The 18393-nt window shown below is 41.9% G+C and overlaps 1 protein-coding gene across 7 annotated transcripts in view; it reads left to right on the top strand.

Moving 5' to 3' along the window:
• The first annotated feature begins 11729 nt into the window (after nt 1-11729).
• nptnb (neuroplastin b) overlaps nt 11730-18393 on the top strand; it is a 32279-nt gene continuing 25615 nt past the window's right edge. For 2 of the 7 annotated variants that reach the window (XR_007381777.1, XM_048972285.1), the window contains exon 1: nt 14238-14776. Coding sequence is in view for 6 of the 7 variants with exons in the window: in XM_048972285.1 (XP_048828242.1) it covers nt 14707-14776 (70 nt within the window). In the remaining variant the exon portion in view is untranslated. Of the gene's footprint in view, nt 11771-11811; nt 12009-13046; nt 13128-14237; nt 14777-18393 lie in introns of those variants that run through there. The other 5 variants (XM_048972289.1, XM_048972286.1, XM_048972284.1 and 2 more) reach the window with 5 other exon arrangements.

The following is an 18393-nucleotide window of genomic DNA, read 5'->3' as shown; positions in this document are numbered from 1 at the left end:
GGCCTCAGCCTTAAACCCAGCTCCTCCTCAAAATAGGGCGATGAACTAGTTCAAAAGCAAAGATTAGGTCAAACCAGACCTCCTCCCCATAACTGACGGAATGCTTCGATTCACTTCATTGATTCATTCGCTCATTTTCCATTCTGCCCATCCAATTGAGGGTTGTGCTGACTTTGATTTATATATAACGAGTAAATTAGATTTTCCCACTTTTCTTACAGCAATGAAGAAAATTACAATGCAATCGCTTTGTGTTTTTGCATTTTTTTTCTCTTTTTTACAGTTTACAGGGTATGAGTGTAATGTTGTAGCGGAGTCCCAAATGCTGCCAGTACTATATATGAAGAATGTTTCATTCCAAGCTTTAGAAGCAGAAATGCGGTTAAATGTGACACACGATCCTCAGGGGTTATGTCAGCGATTAAGAGCCAGCCCAGCTAACAATGATCACATCTTACGTTCTTTTTTTTTAAATTCACCGTGAGGTTTTCTAGTTCTGTGGTGCTATCACAAACAACTTTATTTGGACGCTCACGTGTGAAAATTTTGGCCAGACTGTTTCTTTGTTGTTATTTTTTATTTGCTTGTGGGGTGGAAACCCAAGCAAGTGTCCTGTCATTTTTGTTGCCTTTAAATGGAAATGCCAACAGAGGAAATGCAATAATCCTTTTATTTGTATTTTATAAATGTGTGCTCAGCTGGGATGGCAAAGATTAATCGTTTTAACAGCAAATTTACCCAATGTAGTTATTTTGATGTAGTGATTGCTTTTGAAAAGCCAGCTGGCTACTCCCGTCGACATCCACTGTAAGCTCGGTGCGGCTTTTCATAAATGATGGCTTTTGCCTTTAAATGGGGTGTTTTCTGCGAAACTCCCTCGTCTTGTGACTCTTTGGCCTGATTCCTGATCACTTTAAAACCAAACTGATGTTGATTTTTCGTTAAAAAAATTTTTTAATTGAACTGCAGCTAGAAAAGAAATTCCGTAATTTTGAATTGAATCCATGTTCAGCACATCAGTGCACTTTGCTTCCCCTATTACTCCATTCACCCATTTTCCAACTGCTTATCCTGTCATTGTTATTATGGGGGGGGGCACAGGTGACACGGGGCACAAGGTACATCCGGGAAGGGCTGTCAGTCCATTGCAGGGCACACATGTGCATAGACCTACATACATGTATGCACTAAATGCAATTTAGAGATGACAGTTAGCCTAACTGTACAGTGGAGAGAAACTGGAGTACTTACTGGGAAACCCACCCAACATGTGGAGAACATGCAAATGGCGCACACAGAACTCAGAGGTGGGCATGAACTGCTAACAGTGGAGATCTGAGGCTGCAGAATTAAAGCCTGTCTTTAAGAAGGGGAGCGTATTCTTACTCGATGCATAATGAATGGGGCTCCAACATTATTCAGAAAATTATTCCATTCTTTTTGCCAGTGGGCTACTGTGCCTGCAACTTTGTCTTCTGTTTTGTTATTGGCTTAATGTCCTTCATGTGTATTATATTCATAATACAGGTCAATAGCTGTTGTGTTGCTATGGTTACATTGCTTTGGGTCATTTGTGTCACTTCCAGGTCCCTAAGGCCACATCTCAGTGTCATGTGAGGGTCATGAGAAGCCCGGCTGTCACGGTAAATTCTTGCGTAACAAAAATCGTATCACTGCAGCAGCTTTTATTGGTGTTCTTGCATAATGAAATATTTAGCATTCTATTGCTTGGAACATTTACTATGTGTTACCTTCACAAAACTTACATTTATCTTTAGCACATTTAGTAGACACTTTTTCCCAAAGTGATGTACAAGTGAGGCAAATAGCACATTGCACACATACGCTTCCAGTGAATTCCCAGGTACAAGAGTAAGCAGTATGGAACAGGAGCCACATAACAGATGCTAATTGTTTGTTGTGTTTGCAGTAAGATGAAGTCAGCCTACAGTGTTATGTTCTGCACAACTCTAATTGATCCAGCTAGGTGACAATAACAGTGGTTCCTCTAAATGTGCAAGACGTTCAGACAGGAAGTTTGCCCTGATACTGAGGGCTTCTTCCATTCCATGTGCAAGTATGCCAGCATTGGTGCCCATCTGTCTGGACACCATGACGACCCCATCCCAACACCTGTCAGTCATGCCAGAGGTCGAGGCAGAATGGGTGCTGTTGTGGCGAGTATGAGCGATGAGGAGAGGGTTCTGGGATAGACGATACGAGGGATTAGAAGGACAAAATGCCAGAGAAAGAGGACAAATCTGGGCACAAGATAGAGCAGTAAATACAGCCATAGGACACAGAGTAGCATACTTGTGGTTTGTCTTTTCTTGTTTATATGTCCTGCTGTACATGATTATTGCTATCTGCCGCCATCTAGTGGGCAGCTCAGCTTGCTGCTCTTGTTTAATCAGTGATTGCCATTATATGTTTCTTTTGTACAAAATATGTTGATTTCTTTGTTGTACTATTCACATCTGGTCCTGTGTTTTGGAAAATGGTATTAAAAACTTTGAACACCCTCTGTCTTGACTAGGCTTGTAAACCGTAGGGAGCCAGTATGGCGGAAATAGCATTGGAAACTGTAGTCTTTGGACCTGAACTCGCTGAAGGCATCAAAGCACTGATGAAAAAAATATTGTTTTAATAAATGTAGCTTGGAAAGAGTGAGTTGGAAGGATTAGCGGTCCATATTTTGTGTGCTTTTTACTTGTATTGGAATTTAGAAACCGTTGGAGTGTATTCAAGCCTTCTTGTGTGAAAGCGAGGAATAAGATGATGAGATTTGTGTGATTTCATGCTTATCTTGGCACAGCTCTCCTTTGACTATCAGGATAAAAGTTAAACCTTGCTAGCTCTGCTGTTAGATGCACAAATCTCATCATAAGAGCAGCATGGGATGCAGAAGTGGAATGTCCAGGTCCAGAGAGTACAAATCCAGACCAAGATTTTGTTTCAACCAACCAGTTGAGTATAAAGTGTCACAGTCACAAGGTACTCAACTGGTTGGTTGAAACAAAATCTTGGTCTGGATTTCTACTTTCTGGACTTGAACTTTCCACCTCTTATGGGATCTGCGGGAGCTTCTTATGGAAAAACCTTAACAGACATCCCCTTAAAGTACAGTATACCTCAACCCCAGGCATCATCTAATTCATGGTCCTGCCAGCTCAAAGACAGACAACAATTGTGATTCTCCGGTAAACTGTAGAAATAAATCCTGCGTCATCTAGTACAACAGGCTGCCACTCCTCTGCTAGCATCTAACGAACTTCTAAAACCTGAGTTTTGGATTCTCTTCACTCTTCTCATTTCCCCAAAGCCAGTCCTTACTCCAAACCTGACTGCATTCGTTTTGCACTCGGAGTAGTTTAGCGTCTGACTTGCCATGCTCCCCTTCCTCGCCATATTCACTGTCAGCAGCGTTTGCATGTGTTTTGAATTCTATTTAAATGGCTTTAGCTCTTGAATTCCTTCCCTCTTGTTCTCAGAGAGGGTAAAGACCACCCTGTCATGCAGCACATGTAGAGGCCTTGGACATGCCAGCTATAATGAGGTCCAAGCTTCTACTCTCAACATGCTGCTTGGCTCTGCCATTGTTATATGGTCGAGCTGGCAGGGATGAGGTCCTCTTCTCTTCCTATCCAGCAGTGCTGACCTTACACTGTGACCACATTATAGTAAATATGTCCCTTCATTCTGGTTCCAGAACCCATGTAAGGTAATTGAGGCAGTCTTCCGTTTGATGTATCCCACAACTCTTTTCTGTTTATGCTCTATCAGTCCTCGAAAAAGGCTCGTATACCACAAAAAAATGTCATTGATCCTAACAGGCTGCGTTCTGTTTGATACACTGCTTCATATACTGTTGTATCCTTCCAGTGCAGGGTTGCCTCATATAGTTGGCCCTTTATGCCACCATGTGGTATCACACTCAAAAAAGACCACACTGTGTCACACTGAAACCGTTCAACATCTGAGGAATCTAGCAGCTGCATCACAGCAGCTGTAAGGGTGAATCCACACCATCGGCCAGTTCACGAATATTTCACCCTTCTGGGCCTAACTGGGAAGCTTTATTAAGATCCTTCGAAGCAGGTTAAGCCGCCACTGCTGTACCCGAGCTCGGCCTGAGAGAAACCGCTACCTGCTCAGCTGCGGCTGTCGCTCCCTCATCAGCCCTGCTCAACCCTGGTCCGGGGGCCCCCAGGTGGGGGTCGTCAGGGGAGGGATGCGGCAGGGTCCTGTGAGGCGAGGTCTACTTCTCCACCAAGCCCCTCACTGGTGTACGGCCAGGGTTACCATGTCATATACATGTTTTGTATATGATCTGCCAAAATGTTCATTTCTACACAATGGTAGTCAAATATGCATGCATGTTTACATGTAAACACACATTTTATTTGACAGCTATCTTACCCCATAGAAGTGATATCCTAGTTGATTTCAAAACTTTATAGAGTGTATCTTGGCATATAATATCAAAATAAAAGGAGTATATGTAATAGATTCTCTGTCTATATTTACCCAATTAGGGACATTAGTGTCACCTCTAATCCAGTCTTATATTGATCAACCATAGCAGTATAAGAAATTTGGGAGCCATACCTACGGATTTCCAAGGTCCCTGTAAAACTTAGCCTTTGTCCCAGCTGTTTCGACAGTCTAGGTCCTTTAAAGGATCTAGTAAGAGGAATGGGAAGGCACTGAAATACAGAAATGTTAGTAAAACAGTCACTTTAATGATATTGATGCTTCTACCAAGAGATACTGAAATCAAGTGCCACCGTTGAAAATCTAATTTAGGATGAGAGAACAATGGCAAATAATTTGCCTTATAAAGGTCTTTAAATTTAGACGTAATCCAGATCCCTAGATATTTCAGTTTTCTCTGGGTAATTTTAAAATGGGTTGAAGAGACAGAAGCACAAAGATGTGATGTGCATCAGGTCACTTTTTTGATGGTTAACTTTATAACCAGATATGTTAACAAATTCAGTGAGTATTTGAAGTAGAGGCAGAATATTTGATGATGGGTCAGATATATACAATGACACAGGCCTATCATCCGCATAGAGTGACAGTAAATGTTCCAAAGATAAATACCTTTAATACAATCAGTCATTCTCACTGCAATAGCGAGTGATTCGATCGCTACTGCACAAAGCAGTGTAGATAACAGACATCCCTGCCTTGTCCCACATTGTAGCGGAAAAAGAGGTGAAATGTTATTGGTTCTCACAACGGCTACCGGTACAGCACCTCAATCCATGATACAAATCTAGAACCAAATCCAAATTATTTAAGAGTGTAGGAGAGAAAGTCCCATTTCAGCCGATCAAAAGCCTTTTCAGCATCAAGTGAAAGAATAATCGCCAAAGTGATGGGTGAAAGGAGACCATACAGAACGTTCATAAAGCATCTTATTTTAAAGAGAGATTCATCAAAGCCTATGATTAACTGCCAAGAACGAGTCATCGAGGTGCAGCAGCGAAACGACAATAACCGCCGACTCAGTGTAACATGGTAAAAATGTGCTGCATAAATAAAATGGAATTGAACTGAATATTTATGTACAGTACTGTACTGTATCATAGTGTATTCTAATTATAAAGTTCAGTCATTTTATTTGTACAGTACTGTACTTTGAAAAGCGTACTTTGAAAAGCGTAAGAACAGCTGTACTGTATTTTGCAATTGTCAAAATTAAGCAAATTGCGACGCTGTCCATTTTATTACATTATATTCATGTAATAAACTTATACCAATGTCAATTAGATGGTATTGTACCGGAGACATAAAGAAGAATCAAAAATGAAAAAAATCAGTCATAATGCTCAGCCACGTACAGCTAATATCACTCAGGCAGATGTGATCACTATAAACAGTTTCCACTGTATTTCTAATATTTTCTTGTAATAAAAGTTTGAAAAGCAGTATATCGTCTATTTTACAAACATGGAGGGTAGCCCGAAACTTCTGGTCTGTAGTGTATGTTTGAGAGAGTAAGTCAGGTAATGATTACGGGTTGGGGTAATCCATCACCACTGATATGCCATTTTGGGAAGCTGGAGCGAAGTATGTAAGCTTGTGAATTTCTTTGTTTGGGATGAGGACATACCTCTTATTTCTGCTCTTCCGCTCATTAAAAGAAACTTTACCTTACGAAGTCTGAAATTAAATTCTTTTCAATAACTTCAGCAACTGTCTGAGTAAAGGAAAATGCTCGTTCGAGAAGTACTTTTATCTTCCACACTTGCAGACCGCAGAGATGGCAGAGTTCCCGGGGACATCAGTGCAAATAACCATTTTTCTTTGTGATCACTTACGACCACCAGGATAAATAAAGACATAGGCCTACGTTTCATTCATGTGTTCTTCATTTCAAGCACATAAAAGTGACACACATAAACTTAAAATTCATGTGGCATGAATTAAGAGTCATCCATCTTTTCATAACTTTCCATCTTTTGTGAGTTTTAGCACACCAAGACATTTTGGAAAATTCTATGCTTCTAACTTTGTGGGAACAGTTTGGGGAAGGTCCTCTTCTGTTCCAGCATGACTGTGCCCCAGTGCGCAACGCAAGGTCCATAAAGACATGGTTGGGTGTGTTTGGTGTGGAAGAACCTCAGGCCAGGACTTTATGTCCAAAATCAGTGCCTGACCTCACAAATGCTCTATTGGATGAATGGGTAAAGATTCCCTCAAACACATTCCAAAATATTGTGGAAAGCCTTCCCAGAAGAGTGGAACCTGTTATAGTTGCAAGGGGGATGGGACCAATATTGGTGCCTATGTATTTACAATGGCATGTCATTAAAATTCCTGTATGTGTAATGGCCAAGTGTCCCAATACTTTTGCCTGTGGTGTATATACAATGACCTCCATCTTAAATATGAAGTGTCCACTAGTGGGTGCTCTCACCGCTATGTAAGAGTTACAGCCCAATTTCTAGCAGTCATTGTTTTCTGTCATTTCTGCAAAACTTTTTAACAGTTGTTTCATTATTGCCAAGCTCATTCAGAGGGGGAGGGTCTGTTTTATTTTAGCGGTGGGGAAATGAGGGACCTTCAGATCAAGCCTGATGCACTGACGCATCCAATAAGCCATGCATAAATTACGAGTCCCACATAGTTTCAAGATTTATTGTGACGCGTTCAAAGGAATACAGTGAAATTTGCATGTTACAATTGCAGGGTAGGGCATCGGGAGATGGAACAAACAGCAGTGCAATACAAGACAGTGCAGGACAAACAGCAGTGCAATACAAGACAGTGCGGGACAAACAGCAGTGCAATACAAGACAGTGCGGGACAAACAGCAGTGCAATACAAGACAGTGCGGGACAAACAGCAGTGCAATACAAGACAGTGTGGGACAAACAGCAGTGCAATATAAGAATGAGTAAACAAATAGGTAATAAATATGTGCAATGGGACCACAGCATAAATGCAGGTCAGGGGATAATCAGCCTGATGCTTTGGGGAAGGAAACTATCTCTGATACCAGGTGGTGTAACACTGAAACCATACTGGTGCTTTCCAAAGGTCGGAAGTGCAGTGGTGGAAAGTCCAGGTTCATAAAATACAAATCCAGACCAAGATTTTGTTTCAACCTACAGTAGCAGTTACGTATAAAGAATCACAGTCAAAGGGTACTCAACTGGTTGGTTGAAACACACCTTGGTCTGGATTTGTACTTTCTGACGAAGGAATGTGGATTGGGTGGGTGGATGGCATCCCTGATCATGGAACCATGTCACTTCTGGAAGCAGGAGAGGTGGATTGATTGGCGTGTGAAAGATCTGCGCAGATTATCTTCAAAGCCATCTGGACAGTCCTTTTAGATGTTTGAGGTCCAGAGAAGTTAGAATACCTACCACACCATGATGGATCCAGCCATGATGCCTGAAATTGTGGAGCAGTAGACGGTGACTAGAGTTTAGGTTCCCAACTCAAAGCTCTTTAGCCTCCTCAGGAAGAGCAGCCTTCACTGAGTATTCCTGAGGATGTAGCTGGTGTTTACAGACCATGAGTTGGAGTCAGTGATATGTATGCACTGAAGCCTGAAGACTGTCTTAACAGGAGATCCATCGATGAATAGAGGGGAGTGAAGGCCTCTGGTGTGTCTAAAGTCAGCGATGATCTCCTTTGCCTTGTTGACATTCAGGGAGAGGATCTTGTTCACCACACAGTCAGATAATCTTGAGACTAGTGCATCAGTTATTTCTTTTCCATGTCATAAATTTTTAGTAGTTTATAATATTTCTGTGGAGTACCTTCATCCATGAAGACATGCAGTACTGTGTAAAAGTCTTTGGCAATCAAAGAAAATGATGTTTAAATGATCTAAAACTATGATACTATGTCTGTAAAACTGTGTGATACCCTGTTATTTCAGGATTTCTCCTAAGGTCACTCCAGTGTTTACAGCAACCATCCAAAACACCTGTGTATTTTTTGGCCACTAACACACCTCATATGACTAATCAGTACCTCAGTGAATTTATTTTTTAAAACTAATTAAATCAATTCATTAAGTGAGCTGGTGGAGAAATTTAACAAATAAATAGAAGGGCTGAGGTGCCCCTGAGAAGAGGTTTGGGAATTGCAGCGATGTTCATCTACCCAACATATCAGAGAGAACAGAAAAAAAAATCCTGCTAGATTTTATTGTTACTTTTAATTTACGTATGTTAAACTGTGTTTTTGTTCCGAGCAAATACACACTTAAATAGCTTTAAACGTTTCTTTTGACTGCCTAAGGCTTTTGCACAGTACTGAATAGTGCTTCCCAGTCTGTAGTTCCACATGCAAAGCATTTTCTATCAAAGAAAAGCAGGCACATCCACACAAACGCTGGATTAAGGCTTTATAATGTTTGGCGAAGTTGCAAGTCTTCTCGTCTAGCATTAGATAGAAAGCTGCAATGGAAAAGATATGAAACCAGTACATTCCAACATGGACTGCAGGAGCACAAAAACTCTGCCGCCACTAACTGCTCCAGTAGCATTTCCCCTAAAATAAAACACTGCTGTGAGAAACAGATTAATTTTCAGCACCATAAGCCAACATTTTGACTTTCTAACTACCACACAAAATGTACATTATGTGATGATTAAAAAAGACCATATATCTTGTTTATCAAAATAAAGGGCAGACTGCAGCAGCTTTTTCAAGATGACTAGATCTCAGGTAAGATATGTTTATGCTCATTTTTGAAATCAGAATGGGGTTTATTGGCCATGTAAGTTCACACTTATAAGAATTTTGGCTTGGAATGGTGCACACAGTCACTTATGTGATAATGTCCTCTCCCACACGTAACCATCATGTAGACATAGTCCCACACTTAAAATATCCAGCTTCCTATCTTAATAAATATATGCTGCTGCTATAAAAGTATTTCAAAAGAAAAACCTTATATAATTCTGTACCAAGGGAGCGTTTACATTTACACTGAATATATACTTATTGCCTGCACGTCTGTCTGTGTTTAATTTTCCCAACAACTGATTCCATCAGACTTCATTATGAGACTGGTTGCCCTATTAAATATTAATTTTCAAAGTTGTCTATCCATCCTTCCATCCATCCTTCCATCCATCCTTCCATCCATCCATCCATCCATCCATCTTTAGAACATATTACATATTTAGAACTTGTGTTTTACCTAATTTTGTTATCTAAATGTTAACAGTTATAACTAGATCCTGTAGCTACTGTTGTGTAACGTTTAAGAATGAGACAGGTAGGGGAAGCACATCCCAAATCTCTCTTCTGTGCTCCTCACTGATAGTATCTATTTAATACGCCTTATAATGTCAATACAGTCTCCTGAAAACTAACTTTGTTGATGAACAGAATACTGTATCTACAGACATGCCAATAACGCATAAGCAAACACTGATGATTTCTTGATGCATATCACTGTCCTATGTTTATTACTACATTTATTACATCCAGTTGACTCATATATATAACAGCATATTTAAAATGCCTCAAAAGCTTTTCATTTGTTTTACAACCGGGCAGCATGCTGGCTTGTTGGGTAGCACTGATGCTGGGTCTCTTGCTGCAGTCTAAAGACATGCAGTCAGGCTAATTGCCATGTCTATATTGTCCTTAAGCATGTTTGCCTATATGTTCCTTGTGATGGATCAGAATCCCATGCAGGAACCCCCCTGCTACCTGGGGCAGGTGACCCCAAGCATGATAAGTGGTTGGTTAGAAAGACATCGGAGTGCTTGTTAAGTACAACATGGCAGCAGTGGGTTAAAAGCTATGATGTAATATCTACACGGAAGGCTACGTCAGCTAGAAAAACAGAATTAAGACCTTCAGCTATAGAAACGCGGTCTGATGTAACAACGTTTTGATATTTGCAGGCATGTACTTAAAATTTAATAGCTTGTGAATCACATCCTCTGGTGCAGATTTGAAACAGTGAGACATATTAACAGAGGGGCCATTTTGTAATGCGCTTGTTTTATTAGATTTAATGGTAATATGATGATGAGTCAACAGAAAGTGCAAGAGTGTTGTGCCTATGGAGACTATACTTGTTTTGTGTTTATAAACATTTGGTACAATGCTTAATTTCCCATGGGAAAATAGGCAATAGTCCAATCAGTCAGTGTTGTATCAAGATTAAGAGGGAAAATGGCGCAAAATCACATTATGTTCTGGCCAATCAATTCCCATTCCCATAAATACTGGTAATATATACAGGACACATGATATCTCATATCAATATTCATCCCATCAAAGACAAAAATTGCAGACTCTATGGCTTGGTGTGAATGGCCACGTGAGTGATCTAGCCATCGTACAACAGCTTGCCTGAAAATGCATGTATACGATGGGTTAGCTGTATAATTAGTAGATTTCTGGGGCTGATTGACTGACCGATTGATCGATCTATGCCAGGGTAAGATTGAACGTGGCATATATGTACTGTACTGCTTTCCTGTAGGTGTGTGCTTGTGTATGTCTATAGATATATAGACATAGATAGATAGATAGATAGATAGATAGATAGATAGATAGATAGATAGATAGATAGATAGATAGATCTTTACTTAATCCATTTAATTAATGGCACTCACACTTTAAGACTCTCATGCTCACACAAGAAATCTTACGGCATATATATATGATTCCATTATAAACTTAAAATTAGTTACATCAACAGCACTGGGGTAGTTTGCAAACCCTACAGAGTATTTACAAGGTAATAAAACTCTTACATGCAAATGCGTGTGCAGACTTGTCTCAAACTGAAAATCTCACTCCGGCCAGCTGACCAAAGTTGGTAACCCAGTATGTATATGTCTAAGAATTTCAAAGGTTTGTAGCCTATCATTCAAAATCATGTAGTAGTAGCACTACAATAAGAGCTAATCACATTAACCAGTACTTTCTTAATGTTGTTTATTGGCCTTAGTAAAGACTGGACACTACTAAAGCCATCTGCATTTGAATCATGCTCTGACTGGTCCACTTTACCAATCGCGTAACAGTGCCTCGGCAGTCACATAGCACACCCCGTTGTCGGTTCAAACGATATTTGTACACCGCGGTCTGAAGGCTATGTGGAACCCTCCTCTGCCAACAGGCGTTCTAGGTGGGAACGGAATCTAGGGGCACCAGGAAGTGTCCGCGAGCAGAACGCTCCAGCAGCTATATCGATACCCGGCCGCTAGATGTCGCTGTTCGGTCTTATTTGATTTTTCAGGAAAATCATCTTCCGAATCTCAAGATAACGGTTCGTTATGCAAGTTTTTTTTGTGCGTTTTTTATTTTTCCTGTCTATTTCGGTAGTTTCTGATGGATTTTTTGAGTTGCTGATTTGTTGCATGTTACCATCTAACCTGTGTTCGATCATTTACGCCGGTCCCGGTGTTTTGTGTTTTCCCTCCGCGTCGGGGTCGGTCTCCACACGTCTCTTTCCGTGGTTTTGGAGCCTGTTATTCTGGACCATATGACCGAACCAACTGTTGTGGGTAACAGGTTATTTTGTCATTTGTGATTATGTTGCTGGCGTGACCTGTAGACCATACCTAAGCTCTGCTGAGAGGTGAATTCATTGGTGCAGCATCAGAAGATTAGGGGGTAGAGAATATATTCTGGAGGTGCTAAAGGACAGGGTACAGGATGTCCAGTTATTTATCTAAAAATTGCCTCTTTCGAAGACGGTTCTCACATCGTTCTCCTGCGTTTTGAACGGTGGAGGGTGTGGTTAAGCTTATCTAGGATTGTAGCATCAGCATCTGGTGGGGAGAAGGGGCGTGTTTTTAGTCGATGATTTCCTGTAGGCACTAAAATTCTAGTGATTACATCTCAAGGTCAGTCTCAGATCCTGAAGACTTGAGAGTCTATCCCAGTCAAAGCCTGATTTCCTGAACTGCCCTCAGATCGCATGAAAAGGAGACTTTGCTTGGCAAAATCACGGATTTATCTTTAATCATACCCAGCCAGCAACACGATTGGTGGCCTAATGACTTGTAGTCAAACAACGCATTAAGATGTACATGTTTACATTTGCATCAGCACACACCCCTGACAATCTGTTTGCATATTATAATTGCACATTGCATGTGATGTATGTTAAGTGCTGTATGTGTAGAAGTCTATTGTCTGTATTTCATCTCAGACAACTACTACTTGAATTCGCATTAACTGCTGCATGCATCACATATCTTGAGTTTAGTCCTCACTGCTCTGTCTGCGTTATGCCCTAATTGTTGCTTGTTTTTTTGTCACGACATCTCCAAAAGTAGCCAGCTATGCCCACAAAAATTTCTGCCGCCCTTGGTTGTTGGGTGTCCTTGCCGAAAACTGTTGGTGCCAATATTGTTTTCAGGCAACAATTTAAAATTAGAAAATAAGACATGATAGCTAGAAAAAACAGGGCAGAAACTGTTATTCCTGTACGCGCCGTCAGGGTGCTGAAGTCTCCTTCATCGTGTGGATAAACCCAGATAACTGCTGTCAGGTTATTTATTCCGTATGGAATGTCAGTTGTCTTTGATCACTTTTAGACACGACTGAAAATGATGCGTGCTGGAGAAGGACTGTGGGAGGCAGCCGGTAAGGGCACATCTGACAAGTCGAAATGCAAGGTGATGTCTCATTACCTTAAACTTCCTTGTTTACCAATTTTGCTGGGTTACAAGGTGGAATGTGTGTTGTGATAGTTTGAATGGACCCTTCTACAGGAATAGAAAATTAATTTGTACATCCACTGGAGTGGAGTTTATTTGTAATATTTACTGAAAAAACACAGTGTTAGACTTACAACATAAGATGTTTAGAGAAATACATACAATTTTCTCTCATTGATGTAGGAGGGAGAGTCAGGTGATTGGGCCTATGTGGAACTTTTATATTTCAGTCATTACCATAAATGCTTTTTATAATCTTTTCTATAGAAAACAGACTTGTCTCCTATCCCTCCAACAACATTCAACCAGTTGTTTTTTTTTAAAAACAAATCCAGTAACAAGATAATAGTTAATTCATCCATCGTCTAACCACTTATCCTGACCGAGGTTGTGAGGGTCCCACATAGGCTGCCCTGGATGGGATGCCTGTCTGTCACAGAGCAACCAAAGTACTCTTTGGAGACCTGCACAACACACGACGAATATTCACACACAGAGTGAGTGCGAGATTCAAAACACTCAACCCTGGACATGTGAGACAACAGTGCTACCTGCTAAGACACCGTAACAATAACAGTAGTATTTTAAAATGACTTGCCTAATCGATACTTTTCAGTTAGAGAGTCTTTTCAGTTCAATGATTCAAGGGATAGCACTCTGTGACAATGCAACAGCACAGGAATCTGAAAAGGATTATACTTTTAAAACCTCAGTCATACCCTATCAGCGGTTTTCATGTTCTGTTATTCGATGGGAACGTTTCATTTCATCGTTAATGGATACACTGAACGAACAACTAACGATATAATTTCGTATTTCCTTGATTAAAGATGCACTTAAGCACTACTTGCATTAAAACATAGATGATAAGACAGACGTTTTAAACAACCGCAAATCTTAAAGCCATGGGATTAAATAATTAACCCAATTTGGTTTTTTGACTTGCAAATAGTTTATGATTTATAGTCTTATCGTAAGCCTGCGTATAATAAACAACGTGTCATATTCTGGACGTTGCCACGTGAGTGGAAGCGGGGGGTCCCCGTATCTCGGCGATGTCCTCCAGGTATGTCGTGTGACGCAAGCAGGCACGCAGCCTTATTCACCGACTGCGAGGAGCAGCAGCCGAGCCGCCCTGCTCCTGGAGCCGGAGACATCGCATTGCTCTGGGAGACATGAGGAGGACAATAATACGATCTCGCGGGATCTCCCCACCGCAATCCGATAAAGTAGACTCCTTCGGCTTTCCTCCTACGTTGGCATCTCTAAGAAACCCATCCACACGCTATCTAGCTGTTCTCTGAATAATATATATATATTTTTAATACCATATAGATCGCTGTTCCAGGTCCTATCATTGTCCTCTTCTAATTGACAAGGGACACGATTCTGGGGGAACAATATAGATTACTTGGTCCTTGGGTTCATATCCACCTCTTGCTCTTCTCCTTCGTTGAATTTCCCCCGCTCGATATTTCTCCTCCCACATCCGCGATCTGGGTACCTGGTTTTTCGACCCACCGAAGCCTCAGGAACGATGTCCTCCTCGGTGATGCTTGCGGTCCTTCAATTTATGGTGTTAATGAAGTCAGCCTCGACGCAGAGCGGTAAGGATCGCGTAGTTTTTGCACGGCTTTATACCAGACTTGGGCATCTTGACAAGGTAGTGCCCGTGACAGCTGATTCCCGACGCCGACCGATCTGGTTTTTATTGCCACTCATGACAAAAATAAAGGTCACCGTTGTTAAAGAGCGCTTTGGTTCGTTGAAATTTCTGTATTTTGGCAATATTGCATGCTCGTTATGTATCCATTTGGGCAGAAGCCTAAGAATATGTTTTAATATAACATTGAGAATATACAATTATTAAATATATATTTAAATCACACATAATTCAGTGTATGCATATAATGCATATATACATGCGTACGATAGATCTTTTTACAATGTTAGAAGTGGGAAAAGGGACGCGGCGACAATTTTATAGAAAAATGTTTTATTCGTAGTGATGGTACTTTATGCACTTACGTGTGCCATAGTTCAGAAGTGATGCTCAATTGTCCAAGGTGAATTGCCCTAAAACATGGAAGGTCTATTTTGACATGTGATATGGGTTAGTGTTTTCTAAACCCTGCCAAATGATGTTTTGCTATATATGTATACTGGCCGGCAGATTAGCGGCCTGACTGCAGCCCCATGCACTGTTGCGTCTTAATACCCGTGATCTAAGGTGTCTGGTTTCTGTTTCACATTCAGAATGTACAGATCACTCTTAATGAATGAAATGTAGAACATACCATTGTAACCTGCTGTTACCGAGTGTTACCCTCTTACACCGTTCATCTTCTTGCAGTTTACTACTGCACGTTTCCTCCCCCAAGTGCACATAAATAAAACACTTTAGGTTGTTGGTGCTCTTTGGCTGGCGTATCCAGAGTGTCAGCCGTAGGACTCCTATCAAAAGCCGATTTACTATACTTGCTTTTTATTGGATGTGGCATCTCTCGTGCCTGTTCGCTGCTCCATCCTTAGGATGAATAATTAATTGGTATACAAATTGCCTGCACATTCTCCAATCTGCTGCACCAAAAATAATTTCCCCTTGCTTTGCAAATGATCAGCGGTGTCAAATACACACTCCTGGGCTGTGTTTTTGCGACTTGCTGCATCACAGCGCTTGTTTGAGGCACAGAGATGCGCAATCGGGGTTCCTCTCCTTTTTTGCGATGTGTGGATTCAGTGCCACTGGTGTCTGGCAAATAATTTCTCCCAAAGATTAAAAGCCAACAGTCATTACCGTTTCCAGACTCTGTCATTGCGATTTATTCCAAGGAGCCTTGAATAGTGAAACTGTGATTTAAATGCCCTGTAATATCGTACGGCAGAGATATATAAATGAAAATACGACTTAAGTTTTTGTTTCTTGTCAGTTGTGATTTACAGCATCGAAATGGCATATGTGTTTATATATAATGCAATATTACAAATGTGTTGATGGGTGAAAGCAGGCAGTGAGATTTGCATGACGATGTGAGCACAGATGTGTTAAAATTAGTCGTCCTCGAAGATAAGCGTAGGTGGGCAGATTCCGGAGCACATACCTGCTGCACTGTAAATAGTGCCAGTTTGCTCTGCAGCGAGCGGCTATTTATAGAGCCGAGACCAACGCGTGTAATCGCGGGTTCGGTGTCCTTTTCTCAAAGTGAATCCATTAACTCCTGGTGCAGGGCGCCGCTGAGCAGCACCGTGTCCCGATGGAAGTCGGCCTGCTGAAATGTAATCCCTCATTCCGCACAACAAACTGAGCCATTTCACCGTTTTACTGCGCTTTATTATTATTTTAAAACGTGTGTTTATTTTTCTCTGACCTTTATCGTGCATTTTTCCCGAGGGGACACAAGTTACATAAAAAAAAGACATGAATATCGTAAATTTAATACGTGCTGCTAGAAGGCTTTCTTCCGTAGCGGCTGTCTATCCGATTTTGCAATAGCCACCTTAGCGACTACCATGGACTGAGTCACAGGTGTGGGTCTGTGATTACCCGGGTTGCATTTGCCCTGTTCTGATTAGTTGTGGGTGCACAAGCTGGGTAATTCTACCAACAGTGGAATATTATCCAGTGACTTTGTTACGTTCATTACTTTGGTATTTTAAAATGTCAAAACATCTTCTGGGTGCAGTGAACTATGATTAAATGAGTCTGGTACTGACTGTACTTACGAGTCCTGCGTGCAGCTGGAGGTGGCGGCATTTTTATGAGGTGGAGACACACAGAGGAAGGTTAGAGGAAGCAGTGACTCCTGAAGGGGTTAATGAGACGGGAGCTTCTCTAGCTGAGTGGGATTAAAGCATCTGGGTTGAGTCTCCTTTGCCGAGATTCAGATCTCATTAAGTAAGGGTGCCCCTTCATTTGTAAGTTGGCAGGCAGCACTTTCAATCAGAGATCCCTGGTCCTGCGTGCTCTTCTGAATGCTGACTCTTTAGCGGCTGAGCTTATCCTCCTGTGGACCCCTAATATCCATTATGTGTGCACTGGGCTTTGGGATGTGATACATTTATTATTCTGTTAAATCAATGAAGTTAACTTTTTCAGAGAGTTTTGTTCAGAGAGGATGTTATGAAACGGCGTGACAGTGGTTTAGGCCACAGGTCTTCAACCTTTTTTAAACCACAGAATAGCAAGCAAAAAAAAACGAGCAGAGCGAGGGATGCCCTCCTGCTAATACGTGATGTCATAAATAACTAAGAACTAAGGATGGCGGGGTTTCCCCTGCAATGTTTTCCTCTCCCGGGATGGTATGAGATGTTGAATTATTACGATACGTTGAATGACACTTTGTTTTGTTGAGATAAAGATATAACAGACTCCAGCCATGTGCTTATTAATTGGTGGTTAATAACGTGTGTTACAAGGTTCGGATGAGAGTATCGATAAAGCATCTTGCTGGCTTTACCAAATGTTTCCGTTGCCCCCCTGCACCTCTGAAGCAGGGGTGCAGTAGGGGCATGGATGCCCTGGTGGAGTCAGGGGCCCTTGAATATGTAATCCTGTAAAAGGACAGCCCACGTTTTTGCTCCCTCCCAGGTTGGGAGCTCAGAAGGAGCAAAAACATGGACTGGCTGTGAGTCCCCAAGGACCGGATTGGGAAACACTGGTCTATAGAGTTGTGGGCTCCCAGCTTAGACAGCTCACTCTTCGTTTAGATGTTTAATGGTGGTATAACAGCATTATGGTTAGCCCAGTCTGTGTGATGTCAGTGAGCTGACTCAGAGTTGCCCCTACAGGGGTGCCGAGTCGTCCCTGCCGTGCTCCATGTGGGAGGGGCCTCCCTAGGGTGCCCGCGGCTCATGACCTCCAGAGGCAGTGAGGCGAGGCGGCCATCCTGCCTCGCACACGTGCACACCTTGCCTAGCACACGCCCGCTCAGCATCGCACCCGACGGTGTTCGCCGAAGCAGCCGGCCTGTGGAGGCTCTGTGCTGAGTGACGTCAGCCCGGATTGTGGGGGGGGTGGGTAGGATTCGGAGGGAGTGGCTTACCTCAGCAGCAGCATGCGTACTCGAGAAGGGGTCACACATTACCAAATAAGGGTGCCTCACCCCAGCTTGCTCCTTTTTCCACAGCAACCCCCCTCCCCCCGTTAAGCTTGCTGTGCATGCGCCTCCGTGCTGAAACACTCTGTTTCCATATTTATCGTCATTCCTGCTGGCTGATTCGGTGG

This window comes from Brienomyrus brachyistius, chromosome 13 (genome assembly GCF_023856365.1).
Source record: "Brienomyrus brachyistius isolate T26 chromosome 13, BBRACH_0.4, whole genome shotgun sequence".
In the NCBI taxonomy this organism is placed as follows: Eukaryota; Metazoa; Chordata; class Actinopteri; order Osteoglossiformes; family Mormyridae; genus Brienomyrus; species Brienomyrus brachyistius.
This window is presented reverse-complemented; position numbering and strand designations above follow the sequence as displayed.